Source organism: Panthera pardus, unplaced genomic scaffold (genome assembly GCF_024362965.1).
Source record: "Panthera pardus isolate Hobbes unplaced genomic scaffold, ASM2436296v1 HiC_scaffold_17, whole genome shotgun sequence".
Taxonomy (NCBI): domain Eukaryota; kingdom Metazoa; phylum Chordata; class Mammalia; order Carnivora; family Felidae; genus Panthera; species Panthera pardus.
In genome coordinates this window covers 62160307-62177853 of record NW_026526732.1, presented here as the reverse complement: position 1 = coordinate 62177853, position 17547 = coordinate 62160307, and the positions used below count along the sequence as shown (strand labels likewise).

The 17547-nt window shown below is 42.8% G+C and overlaps 1 protein-coding gene and 1 long non-coding RNA gene across 10 annotated transcripts in view; both read right to left on the bottom strand.

Moving 5' to 3' along the window:
* Nucleotides 1-17547, bottom strand: part of LOC128777670 (uncharacterized) — a 79284-nt gene that overhangs the window by 9070 nt on the left and 52667 nt on the right. The gene's annotated exons all lie outside the window — the stretch shown is intronic.
* The window catches only part of FAXC (failed axon connections homolog, metaxin like GST domain containing), a 79081-nt gene that overhangs the window by 9070 nt on the left and 52464 nt on the right, over nt 1-17547 (bottom strand). For all 9 annotated transcript variants that reach the window (XR_008422943.1, XR_008422944.1, XR_008422945.1 and 6 more), the window contains one exon: nt 7883-7999. Coding sequence is in view for 5 of the 9 variants with exons in the window: in XM_053904634.1 (XP_053760609.1) it covers nt 7883-7999 (117 nt within the window). In the remaining 4 variants the exon portion in view is untranslated. The remainder of the gene's footprint in view (nt 1-7882; nt 8000-17547) is intronic.

The window sequence follows — 17547 nt, the reverse complement described above, 5'->3', positions numbered from 1 at the left end:
GGGGTGGGGGTGGCGGTGGTAATTTATCCAGAATGGCAGCTCAACTACCATCATTGGGCGTTGTCGAGCATTTTAGTATTTTGTGTTTGCTTATCAAGAGAACTGGAACTTCCGCTCGTTCATATTTAAATTAAGTTATGCCCCATGTAAATCCACCAACTGTCAGCGAGGTCAGCCAGCCAGAAGTAAGTCCTCATTCCACAAATATTGGTGGTGCTATTAAGGGCTGGGTTCTATGCCACGTCGTTGAAGAAAGTTATGTTAAGATGCAAATTTTGCCCTAAATGATCCTAAATAAAATGGATAATTCAGAATTGTCTACGGATGAGTGTGCCCCCCCAGGCACATTTAGTAAAACAGATTTTTTTTTTTTAAATAAAATTGAACGGCTATACTTATAATTAGGTTCCCAACTCAGTTACTGGGCTACTTCTTTTTCCTGTGAATCAAAGGAACACTTCTGTTAAGTTGCTAAAATTGTCCCGGCATTTGTCTGAAACGTGACACAGAACTGACTTTCATTTCCAAATTCCAAATGAAAAATAAAGAGGGTGAGTTTTTGCCTTTGATCCACCAGATGGCACTATTGCTTACGAATACATGATCTGGCACTCCCTTACCGGACTTCATTGCCCTAAGAATATTCCTTGGATTTTTTTTTTTTTTTTAAGTTATATAAACATCTACTTATTATAGAGGTAACCCAGGTTTTATTGAAGAATATTAGAAAATACCAAAACACAGAAAACAAAAGAATTACCAATAATCACATTTACCATATTAACATTTCCGTTTATATTCTTGGATATACATTTACATATATTTACATTTGCTATTTAGCATTTACTATATATTGTCCCTTATGCTACTTTTTTCCACTTAACAACATATAATGAAAAACTGTCAATTTCACACTATCACCTTGATAACTGCACAGCAGTTCATTATTCAGATGTACCATAGTTTCATTTTGTTTTTACCACACCCCCTTCAAGGCCATTTAGGTTGTTTCTACATTAACAGGTCTACTGACTATAGTCTTTAACTACTCTATTTTATTTTCTATCAAAGAAGGTAATACATTCTCATTTTGGAAGATTAGAAGTCTGTATATAGAAACGCCATAAAGAAGAAAACAAAAGCCCCCTATAATCTCGTCAATCCAAGGTAATCACAGTAGCGTTTTGATGTAATTTCTTTCAGTACGTTTTCTATTTATTGTCATTATTAATGTTTCCTGTTACTTCGTATGATGTGGTTATATACATTTTCCCATGAAAATTTTTCAAAACTTGATCGCTGTTCTGCTTACATAAGCACATCTCCTGTAAAATGTAACGAAGCAAATCCCCCTACTTCACAGATCCTATCAAGCAGTGAGCCAGCACTGGTTGCAGGTCACCATTTTCAGTTGTCTCAGATCATAACAGTTCAACTCGTACCATATATGCGCCCATTCTGATTGCCCCTTCCTCGAAGACTTTACACACACGCCCCGGAGCCAGAAGCCAAGGAGCCACAGGATTGCTCCTTAAAAAGATGCATGCCAAACCTTCACTTAGATCCTCCCTCGGGAAAGCAGTCATGAAACACCTCAGCAGGTATGGCTCCCAGTCACTGGTAACCAAGAATCGGATAAAGATCTGGAGGCGGGCACCAAGGTTTGGTGGGAGGTGGTAATCAGAGATGGATTATGGTCACTTCATAGCAGGGTCTGGGGACAGCCGTGTTTGCCTCAATCACGTCCATTCCCTAGGAGCTGTTTAGGGAGCAGCTAGAAAGTCAGAATCTATTCCCAATAGCCACAGGATCTACACCATATACGATTCTATCCACTTCTTTTGTGGCTGTTTTTTCTACCACCTGTTTCTTCACTTTTCTTCCAGGAGAGCCGCCCTGCCTTTGTACTATGTGACATTAATACCACTTCAGTGTGCAATAATAAAAAGTAATAATAGCAAACATACAAATAGCCCTTACTGTGTACCGGGCACTGTTTGAAGTGCTTTTATGCATCTGTTGAATTAGTCCTCGCAACAATCCTATGAGGCAGGAACTATTATTATCCCCATCTGTCATGAGAACACTGAAGCAACAGAGAGGTTAATTAACTTGCCTAAGGTCACACAGTAAGAAAGTGGCAGAGCCAAGATTTAAACACTAGCAGTCTCCAGACTCCATGCCCTTCACCACGAACCACCTCCCTCCCTCCCTCCCTCTCTCTCTCTCTCTCTCTCTCTCTCTCTCTCTCTCTCTCTCTCTCCCCCCCCTCCCCCCACCTCTACTGGTGATCTCACAGCCTGACTTGAGAATTCATAGATGCACACTCCCTGTCACAGATTATTTTTCTCAAATTCTCTCTGGGGTACTAAGAATTATGAGGGGATAGGTGCTGCCCCTCAAAGATAATGAGTTGTCAAGAAGTGATCATTCTATCATGCAGTCCAGAAAGAGTTTGCTTTGATAAGCAAAAACTAGGAGCTCACATACCCATCCTCATTTCCTGCCACTGATTAAAAAAAGAGTAGAACGAAGAATGAAATTTTATGTTTGACTTTGCCAATTCTGTCTGGCTTTGCCAATTCCTTCTGTGCCTAGATTCTCCATCAGCGGACTCAACATGTCCCAGCCAAAAGAAAAGAAAAAAGTTGGCAGTAGAAAATGGCTTTGTGTGTGTGTGCGAGATATTCCTTTGTCAACACAAATGTCTACGCTGAGGATGTAAACTTTGTGAAATAATGGAAAAACTGCATTTTTGAAAGTGTACTCAATAATCAGGTAACAATTCATCCACCAAACTGGTAAAAATTAAGATTTGATAACATCCAATGTGGAGGGTCAGGCATTGTAAGCACATGTCTGGTGGAATTATAAGATTGCTATAACCTTTTTTGGAAAGTAATCTGATGTCATCTATTGAAATTTTAAATGTACCTGTTGGCCCAAAACTCCACTTTTAGTTCTCTATTCTACTAAAATAAAAGCACTAGTATATAAACATATATGTATACCAACCTCGACAGCATTATGTCAGTAAAAAAGAAAGAAAAGAAATATGGAAACAGCCTGAATGTCCATCAATAGGGACTGATTGAATAAATTATGGTGTATCAATTCTATATAATATTTTGCAGATGTTAAAAAGACATGATATTCTATTAAGTGAAAAAAGCAGGGCACCTGGGTGGCTCAGTCGGTTAAATACCTGACTTTGGCTCAGGTCATGATCTCGCAGTTCACGGGTTTGAGCCCTGCATCGGGCTCTACACTGACAGCTCAGAGCCTGGAGCCTGCTTCAGATTCTGTGTGTCCCTCTCTCTCTATCCTTCCCGTGCTTGCATTCTCTCTCTCTCTCCCTCTCTCTCTCAAAAATAAATAAACATGAAAAAAGTTTTTTTTTTTTTTTTTTTTAAAAAAGCAAGTTACAAAGTAATGTGTATAATGCAATTCTATTGTTTGGTTTAAAAGTACTAAAAACAGAGGTGTCTGGGTGGCTCGGTCAGTTAAGTGTCTGACTTCAGCTCAGGTCATGATCTCGAGGTTGGTGGGTTCAAGCCCCTCATTAGGCTCTGTGCTGACAGCTCAGAGCTTGGAGGCTGCTTTGGATCCTGTGTCTCCCTCTTTCTGCCCCTCCTCCACTCATGCTCTGTCTCTCTAAGATAAACATTTAAAAATATTTAATAAAAAAATTTTTTTAAGTTCAAAACAAACTTGAATGCTGTGATGAGGACACCACCTTCCCCTCATCTCCTTGAAGCTAAAGGATACAAATTTGTAGATCTCAAAATACAAATACCCACAAAAGTCATCTGAGCCATCCCCTTCCTGAGACCAGACCTCTTGCTGAACACGTCCAGATGGAGAACAGTAAGTGTGGGGGGGTGGGGATAGACTCAGATATTTCTCAAGGATATCCACCATTTCTTCCACCTTTCAATTAATCAAATAAGAAGCAAAAAGTCACCCAACAGTAACAAATGACTGCTGGTAAAAAAGCTAATGAATAAAGTGCTTCTCAGCACAAGAAGGTTGTGGTTCTCACACATCCAGAAAAATAGCATCGTGCTATGGGCCTGCTACATGCTACAAGGCGGGCAGACAGGTCGCAGAACTCCTTCCCTTCTGGCACTTTTCCAGACTCTGTAGTGCTCCATGTCTGTTTCAAAGAGTGCCCAGATCCACATGCAATTCCCTAATAAGGACACTCTGAACAAAATGTCAAATGGGACTCTACATGAGGAATTTGCTGAGAGTAAAACTGAGATTCTTTACTGGAAAAATGGCAAAAATTTCAAAATAAATTATATACAATCTTAATTGGGGAACAAAATTCGAGGTACTTTCAGACGGTACTCATAAGAATATAAACTGCTACAGTCTTTCTAGAAAACAGTTTAGCCATACAGACCAAGGGCTTATACCTTTTAAGACAGAAGTTCCCCAACTACAAGTTTAGCTTAAGGAAATAACCAGAGATAAGCAAGAATATATATTTATACAATATTCACTTCGGAATATTGGTAAAAAAGTATGTGAAATAACCCATGAGACCAGAAAAAGATTAATCACATAAATTACAGTGTAGCCATAGGATACAGGATATTATGCAACTACTAAACATATTGTTTTAAGGTATATTGAATGACAAGAGAAATGAAGACACAGTTAATTAAAATTTATAAGTTTATAACTGTATCAATACCGTGATCCTGATTTTTAAAAATGTATACATACATGTACTTGATGAAAGATGAGGATACATACCACAATATTAACAGTTGTCTGTGGGTGACAGGGACACAAGTTTTTTTTTTTTTAACTTTTCTATTTTTTCTAGATTCTCTCCAGCAAGGAAATAATATTTCATATATCTACATCTATATATATGCAAACACATACTTATGTATATTTTGAGAACTGTTGAATATTCAAAGTCTGTCCTCCTACTCACCTAAATTAAGGCAAGTTTCTCCCTACTTTAGATGGCTCCAGAAGCAGCCTCTGTGGCTCCCTACTGTAATTAATATCTAGGACCAAAAGCTAATATTTATGCATATGTACACTCACACATTCACACATGTAGCAAGGCCAAAAGTGCCCTGGCTGTTCCAAAGCTAGGCAGAAAACTGCCTGATCTAAGCCATTCACGTTCCTGGATTTGAGCCAGTTCTAAATCATACAGGTTCTTAGTTGTTTCTGCTTCTCCTTCCTCTTGTTACTTCTTGGGAAAGTCTCCACCACAGAAAGAACAAAGGCAGAGAAAGAAGTTGAGACCAAAATATTAGTCTATTAGCAGCTCCAATCAGAAGATTTAGAAGGGCATGAAATCAATGACCAAAATGAGATTTAAAGACCCTCTGTGGACTTTTTTTTAATGTTTATTCATTTTTGAGAGAGACAGACACCGAGCATGAGCAGAGTAGGGGCAGAGAGAGAGGGAGACACAGAATTTGAAGCAGGCTCTAGGCTCTGAGCTGGCAGCACAGAGCCGGATGCAGGGCTCGAACCCACGAACTATGAGATCATGACCTGAGCTGAAGTTGAATGCTTAACCAGACTCCCAGGTGCCCCTAGAGACCCTCTGTGGGCTTCAATGACTCACGCTATACCAGTCCCCAGGGAGAATTGGAAGCTGCTACCTTGTTTAAGAATCAAAGTACATGAAACCGTGTGCCAAAGTCCCTCACAGACGATGGTGTCAGATTCCCCCAAATGTGTGGGTCTTGGGTGGGACTCAAAATCAATCCTCTAATCTTCCAATCCTCCAAAAAGGCTGGCCATTTCTTTAAAAATAACATTAAATGTTTCAAGTCCTTCCAGGAAGTAAAAGAGAAAAGGGCCAAGTCATAAATAATTTAACATAAAGATGCTTCATTCCTACAAGAAGGGATTCTATAGAATTTGAGAGTTCTACTGATAGTGAATACCTAAATGCTCTGACTAAATACCAGATGACCTCAGCCGCACGCATGCGCCTGGGTACAAATGTAAGTCTATGTGTACAAGTGTATGGGATATGTGTGTATAAAAGTATGTGAGCAGAGGTGGTGATGTGTGTACATAGGTGTGTAAGAGTGGTGTGCTAGGGAAATGGAGAGAGGGAGCAGGAAGTAATAGGAACAGAAAGTAGATATAAAACAAACCTCTAAATTAACTAAAGGGAACCAATATATTTTAGATGACCCTGGAAAATCTGATTAAAATAAAGGGAAACTATTTTAAATACTATAAGTATCGTAAGTTCCAACACATCACAAGACAAGGAATATCTCCATGCTGATCATTTAGGAAATTAAGTATCAGTCCATACTATTCCTACCCTCACTCAGCTGAAGTTCTGGAAAACCTTCAGTCAATGCTTCCTCCATTTCAACCATGTTTGGTAATGTATCTAAAGCCTCACCACCACCAATATGAGGATCTGGAGAATGACTCCTGCTGTCCATGCCCTGGTCTGGGCTTCTGGGCCTCACATGAATACACACACACACACACACACACACACACACACAGAGAACTTCAGCCTTCACCAACCTTCCTATCCACTCACCTATGACCACCACACATGAGTGTTTACCTGCCTTAGTTTCTTATATGATTCTGCCTTGCTTGGTTCCAACCATCCATCCACCCAACATTAAAAGCATTCTATATACGATTCACTGGTGATCTCATCTATACCCCCAACCTACTCAGTTGGGGTATAAATACCTTGGTCAACTCTGTCACACCCTTTCCCAAACCCAAATATCAGACTTTGATCCCCACATCCCCGGGCCCGAGGCACTTAAGCGGAGATGACTCCAAACAGCTCCCATCTACCAACACAGGGGAAGACTCTCCCAGATGGCCCAGCTGCCATGTGCATCCCCCCCACTTCAGTCTGCACCGCCCTCCCAAGGAGGGACACCGCCCTCCCAAGGGCACTGTCCCCTCCCAAGGGACACATCAAGATCTGGTCCCTTGACATCAAACCACGTTGAGCTCACTTTCCCTGCTCCCTTGCTAACGTGAATTTTACTCCTGGCTTAACACCCCTACCTTCACCTCCACACATACATTCATCCTCTAGGCTGGTCCCATTCATCCTCACTTCCACCCCTCCAACTATAAGTTAACTCTGGTAGGCCTTACAGCCAAGATCACACAACAGAGACACAAGGCTGTGTTTCTCTGGCTAAAATGTACTACTACTAGGGCTGCGGCTACTACTAACTACTACTAATAATAATAATAACAATATTTTGCATAGAACCAAGCTTACAAAACATTGGTTAACATTGCCTCCATTTTTATTGCTTGAACTTACTAGCTCTACTGCTCTCAATGGATCATCTACAGACACCCACTGGAAGGGGAGAAAAGAATGTTTTGAAGTCAAATGACACAGAAACATATGTTCCTATACCTACATGCGAAATATGTAAGACCAGTTCAGACTCAAAAGGAGCCTCGAGATGGGCAGTGAGCCCCATCAGCCCCACCCCACCATGGTTACTGCAGCATTGGATATACCAGAAAGTGGTGAGCCACCACTGTCCAAAGGAAATTGAGGAAGACCAAGACAAGTGCATGAGGTGGAATGCAAGCCCGGTTTCAACAAGTGTTAAGTCCACTATGTAAGGAGCTGAAAGAAAAGCCCTGGTGTAAAACACGGTACAATTTGTGTCAACCTTGTTGATGGCAGGTAAGAAGCCCAGCGTCTCCTCAACACCTACATATCCTAAGCACAATAAACTGACCCTGGCCCTGGACACGACAGCCTGATGTCTCCATAAAGCACAGTCAAGCTTACAGGCAATGGCCTAGAATTCTCTGTTGTGTTACCCCTGCCTTCACCCCACAGCGACTCCCAAAACCTGAAGAGGTTTGTAGGGCTTGCCTTTGATCAGCCGCTCAGGTCTTGTCCCAGGTAAGGTCCACATTGCCTGTGCCAAGTGTCCAAAGACAGTGGCATCGAGAGTAGAAAGCTTGGGCCCCATGATGTACTTCTTATCACCTGCAACAGACAGAGCACAGAGGTCACTGGGCTGGCCCACACTGCCCTACACAGTCACCATGGCATTCAGCACACATGAATTATAGGTTCATTTAACTGCGTGTCAAAAGCTTTGCAGAGTCAAAATGCATGCACCCCCTTTCTCTTAAAAAAATTAGAAACAAAAGTAAAACAAATTAAATAATTTTATGATATGTCAACCCATACAATAGCAAAACAGGGAAGTAACTGGGAACATATCAAGAGAAGCAGATGAGGGAGGAGGTTCATGGGCAAAAGGGAGATCTGATCACCCCCAGCCCTCTGGAGCCACCTCCTTGTCTCAAACGCTAGTACTGAAAGCCTGAGATGCTTGAGAACACCTGGAAGTTTGCTTACATGGTCTCAAAAGTAACTCAAACCAAGAACACCAACCTCAGCACTTGCTTTTTTAGATTAATACATTTCCTCAGGAAAAACAAGAAGCCTAAAATAAGTTACTTAGGAAGTTTGGAGGCGAGGCTGTCCATGCTGCCCCACGGTCTCGGCAACGCTCTCGCCACTGAGCACCAGCCTCCACAGGAAACACTACATAAACAGAAGCCATGAAGTTACAGGTCCAACCCTGGGATCAGGCTCACATACGATGGTGTTTCGCACTGCTGCTCCCATCTCTCCTTTTCCATCACTACTGAACTAGCTCAGTCCTCGCCACCTGGACTATCACACATGACCTGTTAAAATGGCCCCCGGACGTCTCCTCAGGTGCTGTGGCATAGAGAGGCAGCACAGGTGGTTTATATGCTGGCAACATCATTATTCAGTGTGGTAGGCTGATCAGTACTTAACCTCTCAATGCCTCAGTTTGCCCACCTGGAAAATGGGGATATTACCAGTGCCCATCCCTTAGGGGTATTGTGAGGCTGAACGGCATAATGCACTGTATCTATGTACCTCACACATTAGCTTCCACGACAGCAGCCCCTCTGTTTCTCCAGCCCGTTCCATATCCCACCTGAACTTAAGTCACCATGACAAGACTTTTCACCATGTCACTCCCTTTCACAAATACCTTCAATAGGCTGTAAAATGGATTATGAAATAAAGCCTGAACTCAGAATTCCAGGCTCAGGATGCTCTGCCTCCAACCCATGTTCCAGCTTTGTCTGTCACTCCTCCCTTATTCTAGCACACCTGGGGAACACCTGCCATTCCCAAGCAAGCTTCGTGCTTCCCAAGGCTACACTTTTGCCCATGCTGTGCCCACCCCTTTCCCTGCCCCCTACAACCTGTATGTGCCCTCCACTTCTCTCCATTTGGTAAATTCTACCCATCCTTCAAGGTCCAGCACCAGCCTCCTTTCAAAGCTTTCTCTATTCTTTCTGGTGGTAATGGGAGTTTTCAGTTCACACAGCTCTGTGTTCAAATCTCGCTATTACACACATGACCTTATAGGACTTTAAGGCCTTTTGCGCCTATTGACTTCAATTTATGAACCACAAAATGGGAGGAATTGCTGGTTGTTTAGACGAATAAATGAGGTGACCTGAGGAGAGCACACAGAAGATAGTTCTTCAGGCGCTTGGGTGGCTCAGTCAGTTAAGCGTCTTTTTTTTTTTTTTTTTGAATGTTTATTTTGAGAGAGAGCACACATGTGCCAGCAGGAGAGGGGCAGACAAAGAGGGAGAGAGAGAGTCCCAAGCTGGCTTGTGCTGTCAGCGCAAAGCCTGAAGCAGGGCTCAATTTCATGAACCGTGAGATCATGACCCGAGCCAAATCAAGTTGGATGTTTAATCAACTGAGACACCCAGGCACCCCTAGCATCCTACTCTTGATTTTGGTTCAAGTCATGATCCGAAGTCATGAGATGGAGCCCCACATTGGGTTCTGTGCTGAGTGTGCAGCCTGCTTAAGATTCTGCTTCTGGGGTGCCTGGGTGGCTCAGTCGGTTGAGCGTCCGACTTCAGCTCAGGTCACAATCCCATGGTTTGTGAGTTCGAGCCCCATGTCAGGCTCTGTGCTGACAACTCAGAGCCTGGAGCCTGCTTTGGATTCTCTCTCTCTCTCTCTCTCTCTCTCTCTCTCTCTCTGCCCCTCCCCCACTAGTGCTCTGTCTCTCAAAAATAAATGAATGTAAAAAAAAATTTTTTTTAAAGATTCTCTCTCTCTCTCTCCTTCTGCCCCTCTCCCCCACTCACATGCTTGCTCTCTAAAAATAAAAAAATAAAAAACATTAAAAAAAAGAAGAAGATAGGGTCTTGCCTCTTCTCACCCTGCCTCTTGAGTAGCATTTTTTTTTCCATACTGTGCTCTGTGCTGGTGGGTTTTTATCTTTCCAACTATATGGTAAGTTCTTTGAAAGTAGGAAAAACTTCTTATTTTTATGAAACAAACTCAAATACAATGTTTACTACATGCCAGCATGGTTCTAGATGCTGTACTCTAAAAATATCCACCCACTTCACTGTTCTTGAGCAGCAAGCTGACAACACTAAGCATCCAATGACAGTAAACAAATTGGGAAGAGAAATGGCTGGAGGTGGGAATGTGACTTAACAGGCCAACATGGCACAAGTAAAGCTAGAGGCTAATGCAAGGCGCTACCGATATGTAAATGAATCCAATCAACACTCTGTACACCTGACACAATGTTTCATGTCAATTACATCTCAATTTTAAAAGGAAGTTAAAAACAACAACACAAAGACCAAGGAAAGCCCTACAATTTGCTGAACATGCCCAAATTGTCTTTTCTGGTGACTACGAGCAAGCTGTTCAGGCCAGAGCCCTCAGGGGTTTCCCACTGCCAACCAACATCTCCCTTATTTGGGTCTTACCCTGGGATCTAAAAGCCCACTACCTGTATGCTGGGAACACACGGAAAAAATACTGTCTGGGCAAAAATAACAAAGCAAACCTGGGTAAATCATTTGTTCTCAAGAGTGTCAGTTATTTCTTAAACGGCGCTCCCTGCTGGCTCCATGCCTTGGCATTAGTGCTGGCATGAGAGACGCAGGTTGGCCAAAGCACCCTGGCCCCAGAGCTCTCATGCCATTGTACAGGGGCAAGAGAGGTGTGCCAGCCAATGGTCCCTCCAGGATTGTGCCAGGGCTCAGCCCATTCAAGGCCCTGACATAAGAATACTTTTCTTCCCTCCAGAAAGAAGAAAAACAAGATAGAGGACAGCTACAGTAGCTTCCTGATCAAAAGAAAGAAAAGAAACTGTGGATCCCCTTAGTTTGATTAAAAAAGAGAGAGAAAGAGTCTAAGGGAAATGCCAGAATGAAGTCAGTAAACTGTGATGGCTGTTGTAGAATCCAAAGACTCTGGGGGCAAGAGGCAAAAATGCATATGGATAAACAAAAAAAATTAGGGGGGCACCTGGGTGGCTCAGTCAGTTAGGCATCCAAGTCTTGATCTCAGCTCGTCATGATCTCATGGTTCATGAGTTCAAGCCCTGCATCAGGCTCTGTGGTGACAGTGTGGAGCCTGGAGCCTGGTTGGAATTGTCTCTCTCCTTCTCTCCGCCCCTCACCTGTTTGTGCTCTCTCTCTCTCTCTCTCTCAAAATAGATAAATAAACTTAAAAAAAAAAAAAAACCCTTGGGAAACCTAAAAACAGAGCACATAGGACCTTGATAAAAACAAAAAATTAATTTAAAAAAATATAATCATTTGAGGGCGCCTGGGTGGCTCAGTTAAGCATCTGACTTCAGCTCAGGTCATGATCTCATGGTTTGTGTGTTCAAACCCGGCATCAGGCTCTGTGCTGACAGCTCAGAGCCTGGAGCCTGCTTCTGATTCTGTGTCTCTGTCTCTCTCTGCCCCTCTCCTGTTTGTTCTCTGTCTCTCTCTCTCAAAAATAAACATTAAAAATTAAAAAGAATATATATATGTATATATAAAATCATTTGAATCCATACAACAAGTAGTACATATAGTATTCAGCCCAAATTTCCCATTTAGTGTCAGAGCATTAAAACTAAAAGTTCACAGAGTTAGTAATAGAACCAGACTAATAAGGCTGGCATCAGATCTTTTTTTTTTTTTTCTTAACGTTTATTCACTTTTGAGAGACAGAGAGAGACAGAGCATGAGTGAGGGAGGAACAGAGAGAGAGGGAGACACAGAATCCAAAGCAGGCTCCAGGCTCTAAGCTGTCAGCACAGAGCCCAACACAGGGCCCAAACTCACTGACGGCGAGATCGTGACCCGAGCTGAAGTCAGACATCCAACTGACTGAGCCACCCAGGTGCCCCTGACATTCAGATCCTCTGATCTCTGGCCTCATACTCTTTGCTCCCTGCAACATGCCTCATATACACAGATCATAGTCTCAGGGATGTTCCTTCTGGAACAGAAGGAGGGTTGAGCTGTGATCATTTACAAAAAAAAAAAAAGGCTTTAGTTAGGAATACAGAATATAGAAAAAACAAAAAAGGAAAGAAAAGTCTAGGGTTTTTTAAAGGTGCCTCCAAAAAAAATGGATGGAGTTTAGCATTTGTGGAAAATGCTGACTGACAGATACAACATTACAAGTGTATACACACACACGTTATAAATTTAGAGAATATTAAAATATACTCTGCTATTAAAAAGTCCTCAAGTACCAAATGGCAGGAAGCTTTTTAAAACCTTTTTATTTTGAGGGGCACCTGGGTGGCTCAATCGGTTAAGCATCCAACCTTGGCTCAGGTCATGATCTCGTGGTTTGTGAGTTCAAGCCCCATGTCGGGCTCCATACTAACAGTACGGAGCCTGCCTGGGATTCTCTCTCTCCTTCTCTCTGCCCCTCGCCCACTTGCTCTCTCTTTCTCTAAAAATACATAAATAAACTTTTAAAAAAAATACTTAAACACCTTTTTATTTTGAAATGATTTTAGACTTACGGAAAAGTTACAAAAATAGAGTTCCTGTTTACCTCTTAATCAGCTTCTGCTTATATCAACATCTTATATAACCACAGCACATTTATCAAAACTAAGAAATTAACACGAATACAGTACTATTAACCGCACTATAGACTCCATTCAAATTTTATTAGTTTTCCAACTAACGTCCCCTTGTGTTCCAGGAGCCAGTCTAGGATCCCGCACTACATTTAGGTGTCCTGTATCCTTAACTCCTCCAAACTGAAACTTCCTCACTCTCCTTGTCTTTTGTAACCTCAACATTTTTAAACAATACTAGTCAGTTATTTTGCACCATGTTCATCAATTTGAGTTTGTCTAAGGTTTTTTATGATTAGATTGGGTCATGCAGGGATGCCTGGGTGGCTCAGTCAGTTAAGCATCTGACTTAGTTTCCGTTCGGGTCATGATCTCACGGTTGATGGCTGCAAGCCCCATGTCAGCACAGAGACTGCTTGGGATTCTCTCTCTGCCTTTCTTTCTTCCTTTCTTTCTCTCTCTCTCACCATCTCTCTTAAAAATAAATAAACAAATTTTAAAAACCAGATTAGGTCATACATTTTTGGCAAGAATTCCATGGAAGTAATAATGTACCCTTCTGTGATAGGTAATTTTATGTGTCAACGTGACTAGGCCACGGAGTGCTAAATTATTTGGTCAAACATTATTTTGGACATTTTTGTGGGGGTGTTTTGGATGAGGTTAATATTTTTTTTTTATTTTTTTTAACGTTTTATTTTTTTTTTATTTTTGAGACAGAGAGAGACAGAGCATGAACGGGGGAGGGTCAGAGAGAGGGAGACACAGAATCCGAAACAGGCTCCAGGCTCTGAGCTGTCAGCACAGAGCACGACGCGGGGCTCTAACTCACGGACCGCGAGATCATGACCTGAGCCGAAGTCGGCAGCTTAACCGACCGAGCCACCCAGGCGCCCCTGGATGAGGTTAATATTTAAGTGGAGACTGAGTATAGCAAATTACCTTCTCAAATATGGGTGGGCCTCATCCAATCAGTGGAAGAATAAACAAAACTTCTGACTCTCCCCAGAGTAAGAGAGAATTCCTTCTGCCTGACTGCCTTCAAATGGGGATGTGGGCTTTTTTCCTGACTTTGGACTCAAATTGAAACATTGGCTTATCCTGGGTCTTGAGCCTGCTGACGTTTGGATTGGAACCACTCCAACAGCAATCCCGGGTCTCTAGCTTGCCGACTCACCCAGCTTATCTTGTGACATCAGCCTCTATAACTGCATGAGCCAATGCCTTATACTAAAACTTTATACTAAATACACATATACCAAATATATTTATTTATTTACATACAGCTTATTGGTCTGTTTCTCTGAAGAGCCCCCGACTAATATGCCTTCTCTGGGCATCATGATAGAGGGTCCATAATGTCTGTGTGTCTTATCATTGGTAAAATTAACCTTGATTATGTCGTAAAGATGGTACCTGTGAGATTTCTTCACTGTAGTGCTACTATTTTTCCTTTTGCAATTAAGAATATTGGGAGAGCTATTTTGAAACTATATAAATAGCATGTTTCTCTGCAAACTTTGGCCCACTGATTTCAGCATTACTACTATGACGTTTGCCTCATCAGGATTTTCTGTTTCTCTCACTCCTTCTAACCTGTATTGATTAGTATTTTCCTATTCCCTACATCCCCCATCTACTAATGTATTCAATTATTTATTTATGTAAGTATGTATTCATCAATACTTATCTTATTCTATGGCTTATAATCCAGTACTTTCATTATATATTTTATTGCTCAAATTGCTCTAGTTGTGGCCTTTTGGACGTTGGCAGGAAGTAATTTTAAGAGGGAAATTGAATTTAGATGTGACTCTGCTTAGAGACAAAGAGGCCAAGCTAAGGTCTCAAGACTTCAGCACTCCCAGCTTTCACCAAGCAGTTCCAGATCTCGCAGCCAGACATTGCAAAAACAAAACACTAAGGGCATTTTTGAAGGGTACTAAAGGAACAGGCTTGGGGGATGAGGCAACTCGAGTTTTATTTTCAATAAGTAAACTACCCCCACCAGCTTCTGTAGGGAGGGACAGAAGCAGCTAAGAGATATCTGAGCACCCACAACTCCCTGCCAGCCTCCAGACTGGGAGCGTGGACCAGAACCACTGGTGAGGGCAAATGAAGGCTGAACATATCAGAAACCCTGGGAGGTGAGGGATATCAGACTCCCTAAGGGATACTCCACCAGAGGCCAGTCTCCAAGCACCTGGAACACCTCTCCCTTGCAGAGCGCTCCTGACTATAAGGGTGAGCCCCCGTCACAAAAGAGTGTGAAGTATATCCAGCAAATGACGGCAGGGTGACTTCAGGTGCTCAGGGTGATTTCACAGAACTCCATGCCCTGATCTTCCAGTGGTCTTCTTGAGAGACCAGTGAAGAAATGCAAGTACAGGGACCAAACAGCCAGAGGGGAGGAGCCATGGAGAAGAAAAGCCCACAGCAGGGGCAAAAGGAATTGGCTCCACTGAGGGCTAGGGAATGCTAGCTGGTCCTGGGTGTTTCTAGAATCTGATCTTACCTTTCTTGACTGGTTTGGGCAGCTCCTCTCCATGACAAATGCCATGAGGCAGATGCAGTAACCATTGGGGCACCCAAGGATGACCAGAAGTTGAGTGGGGGTGCTAAGTTAAGAATAACAAAAATGTTCTGGGACCCTAGAGGATACTTGCTCTCTGTACCTCAGACTTGAGCTGTGATTGGACTTTATCAAGATCACTGGTCAAAATCTTGTGGTCCCATTAATATAAGGCTGCTTATCCTGACGTCCAAGCCTGACCTCTGGCTCTTTACACAGTATCTTCCACTTCTCCTGTCATAGACAGCAACACAGGGCTGACCAGGAGACACCAGAACACAACAAAGATGAGAGTATATGGAAGAAGACTGAGCATGTTGGCCAGGTCCCTCACGCCCATTAGGACGGACTGAGATGATGGGTAGAAATGAGGGGGAAGGGTGAATATGGGGAACCAAGCCACAGAGTTGTCCAGGGAGAACTAAACCAACATGGAGTCTGAGAAGAATAGTCAGAATCCAAGCCTGAAGATTCAGACCAAACTGAGAGAACAAGCTGTAGAGCTGAAGCAAGCAAGGTTTGGTGAGCAGGGGAATCAAGGGAAGAGGAGAAAAGCAGAGAACTTTCTAAGTGGGTCTTAAAAGTCTCACTTAGAGGTAGGACCACATAATGGCGCAACTAAGAAAGAACTCCGGGTCCTAGGCTGCTGCCTGGCTCTCAGCCTCCACCTTGGGGAGAACAGGTGAGAGCTGACAGCTGCTAACTTTCCTGAGTCCCGGCTGGGCACACCAAGGTCTAGCTAGTATGCATGCTCTACTTCAGTCAAACATGCTAAGTGTTCATCCTATTCCCCCAGCCTCAAACAACTTCTTATCTGACCTAAGTCTTCCCATCAGACTCAGATCAGGTCCTCCCTCTTCTACTCGGTGAAGACCACCCTCACTGTCGTGGTCCCACAGAGTACCTCTCATTTCCCACTCTTTTGCTAAATCCCAGAGGTATAATGGCTTAGAGCAAGGCTACTCAAAGAATAATCTGAGACCATGAGCATCACAAATTCTCACATCCCATCTACTGAATTAGAATGTCTGGGAGTGAAACTAGAAAAATCTGTGTTTCAATAAGCTTTCAGGTCAGTCAAAATCACCTGGAGGGCCTGCAGAGCTTGGGCCACACTTTGAATGACACTGTTCTAGGTGATTCTTATGCTAGAGTTTGAGAAGTATTGGTTTGGACGAGATCAGTGATCTTCAATTCAAGGACACATCATAATCACCTGGAGGCCTTTTAAAAAACACTGATTGATGCCCTTACCCCCACACCAGGAGTTTCTGATTCAGTAGGTATGGAGTGGGACTCAAGAATCTGCATTTCTAACAGATCTCAGGTAATGCTGATGTTGCTGGTCCGGGGACCACACTTTGAGAACCACTGATCTAGCTCTCTCATCAGGTAATTCACACATGCCATCTCATAGTCTTATTTACGTGCATGTCCTGTCTCCTCACGTAGTTTTTAAGCTGTTTGAGGACATATAACCCTCTGGTTTACTTTTCTGTCCAACAGGTACCTATCACAATAGAAACTGTCAATTAGATGATAATAGCTGTAATTATGTTTGATCGCTGCCCTTTCTTAGAATGGAGAGCTATTGTAAGGATTAAAAGATAAAATAATGTGAAAGTACTTTGCAAACTAGAAGTGCTATTTTTTTTAATGTTTATTCATTTTTGAGAGACAGAGTGTGAGTGGGGGAGGGGCAGAGACAGAGGGAGACACAGAATCCGAAGTAGGCTCCAGGCTCTGAGCTGTCAGCACAGGGCCCAACGCGGGGCTCGAACTCACAAACCGTGAGATCATGACCTGAGCTGGAGTCGGACACCCAACTGACTGAGCCACCCAAGGGCCCCTGGAAGTGCTATTTTTTTAATTTAAATTTTTGTTAATGTTTATTCATTTTTGAGAGACAGAGGGAAACAGAGCATGAGTGGGAGGAGGGGCAGAGAGAGACGGAGAAGCAGGCTCCAGGCTCTGAGCTGTCAGCACAGAGACCGACACAGGGCTTGAATTCACAGACCGCAAGATCATAACCTGAGGTGAAGCCAGACA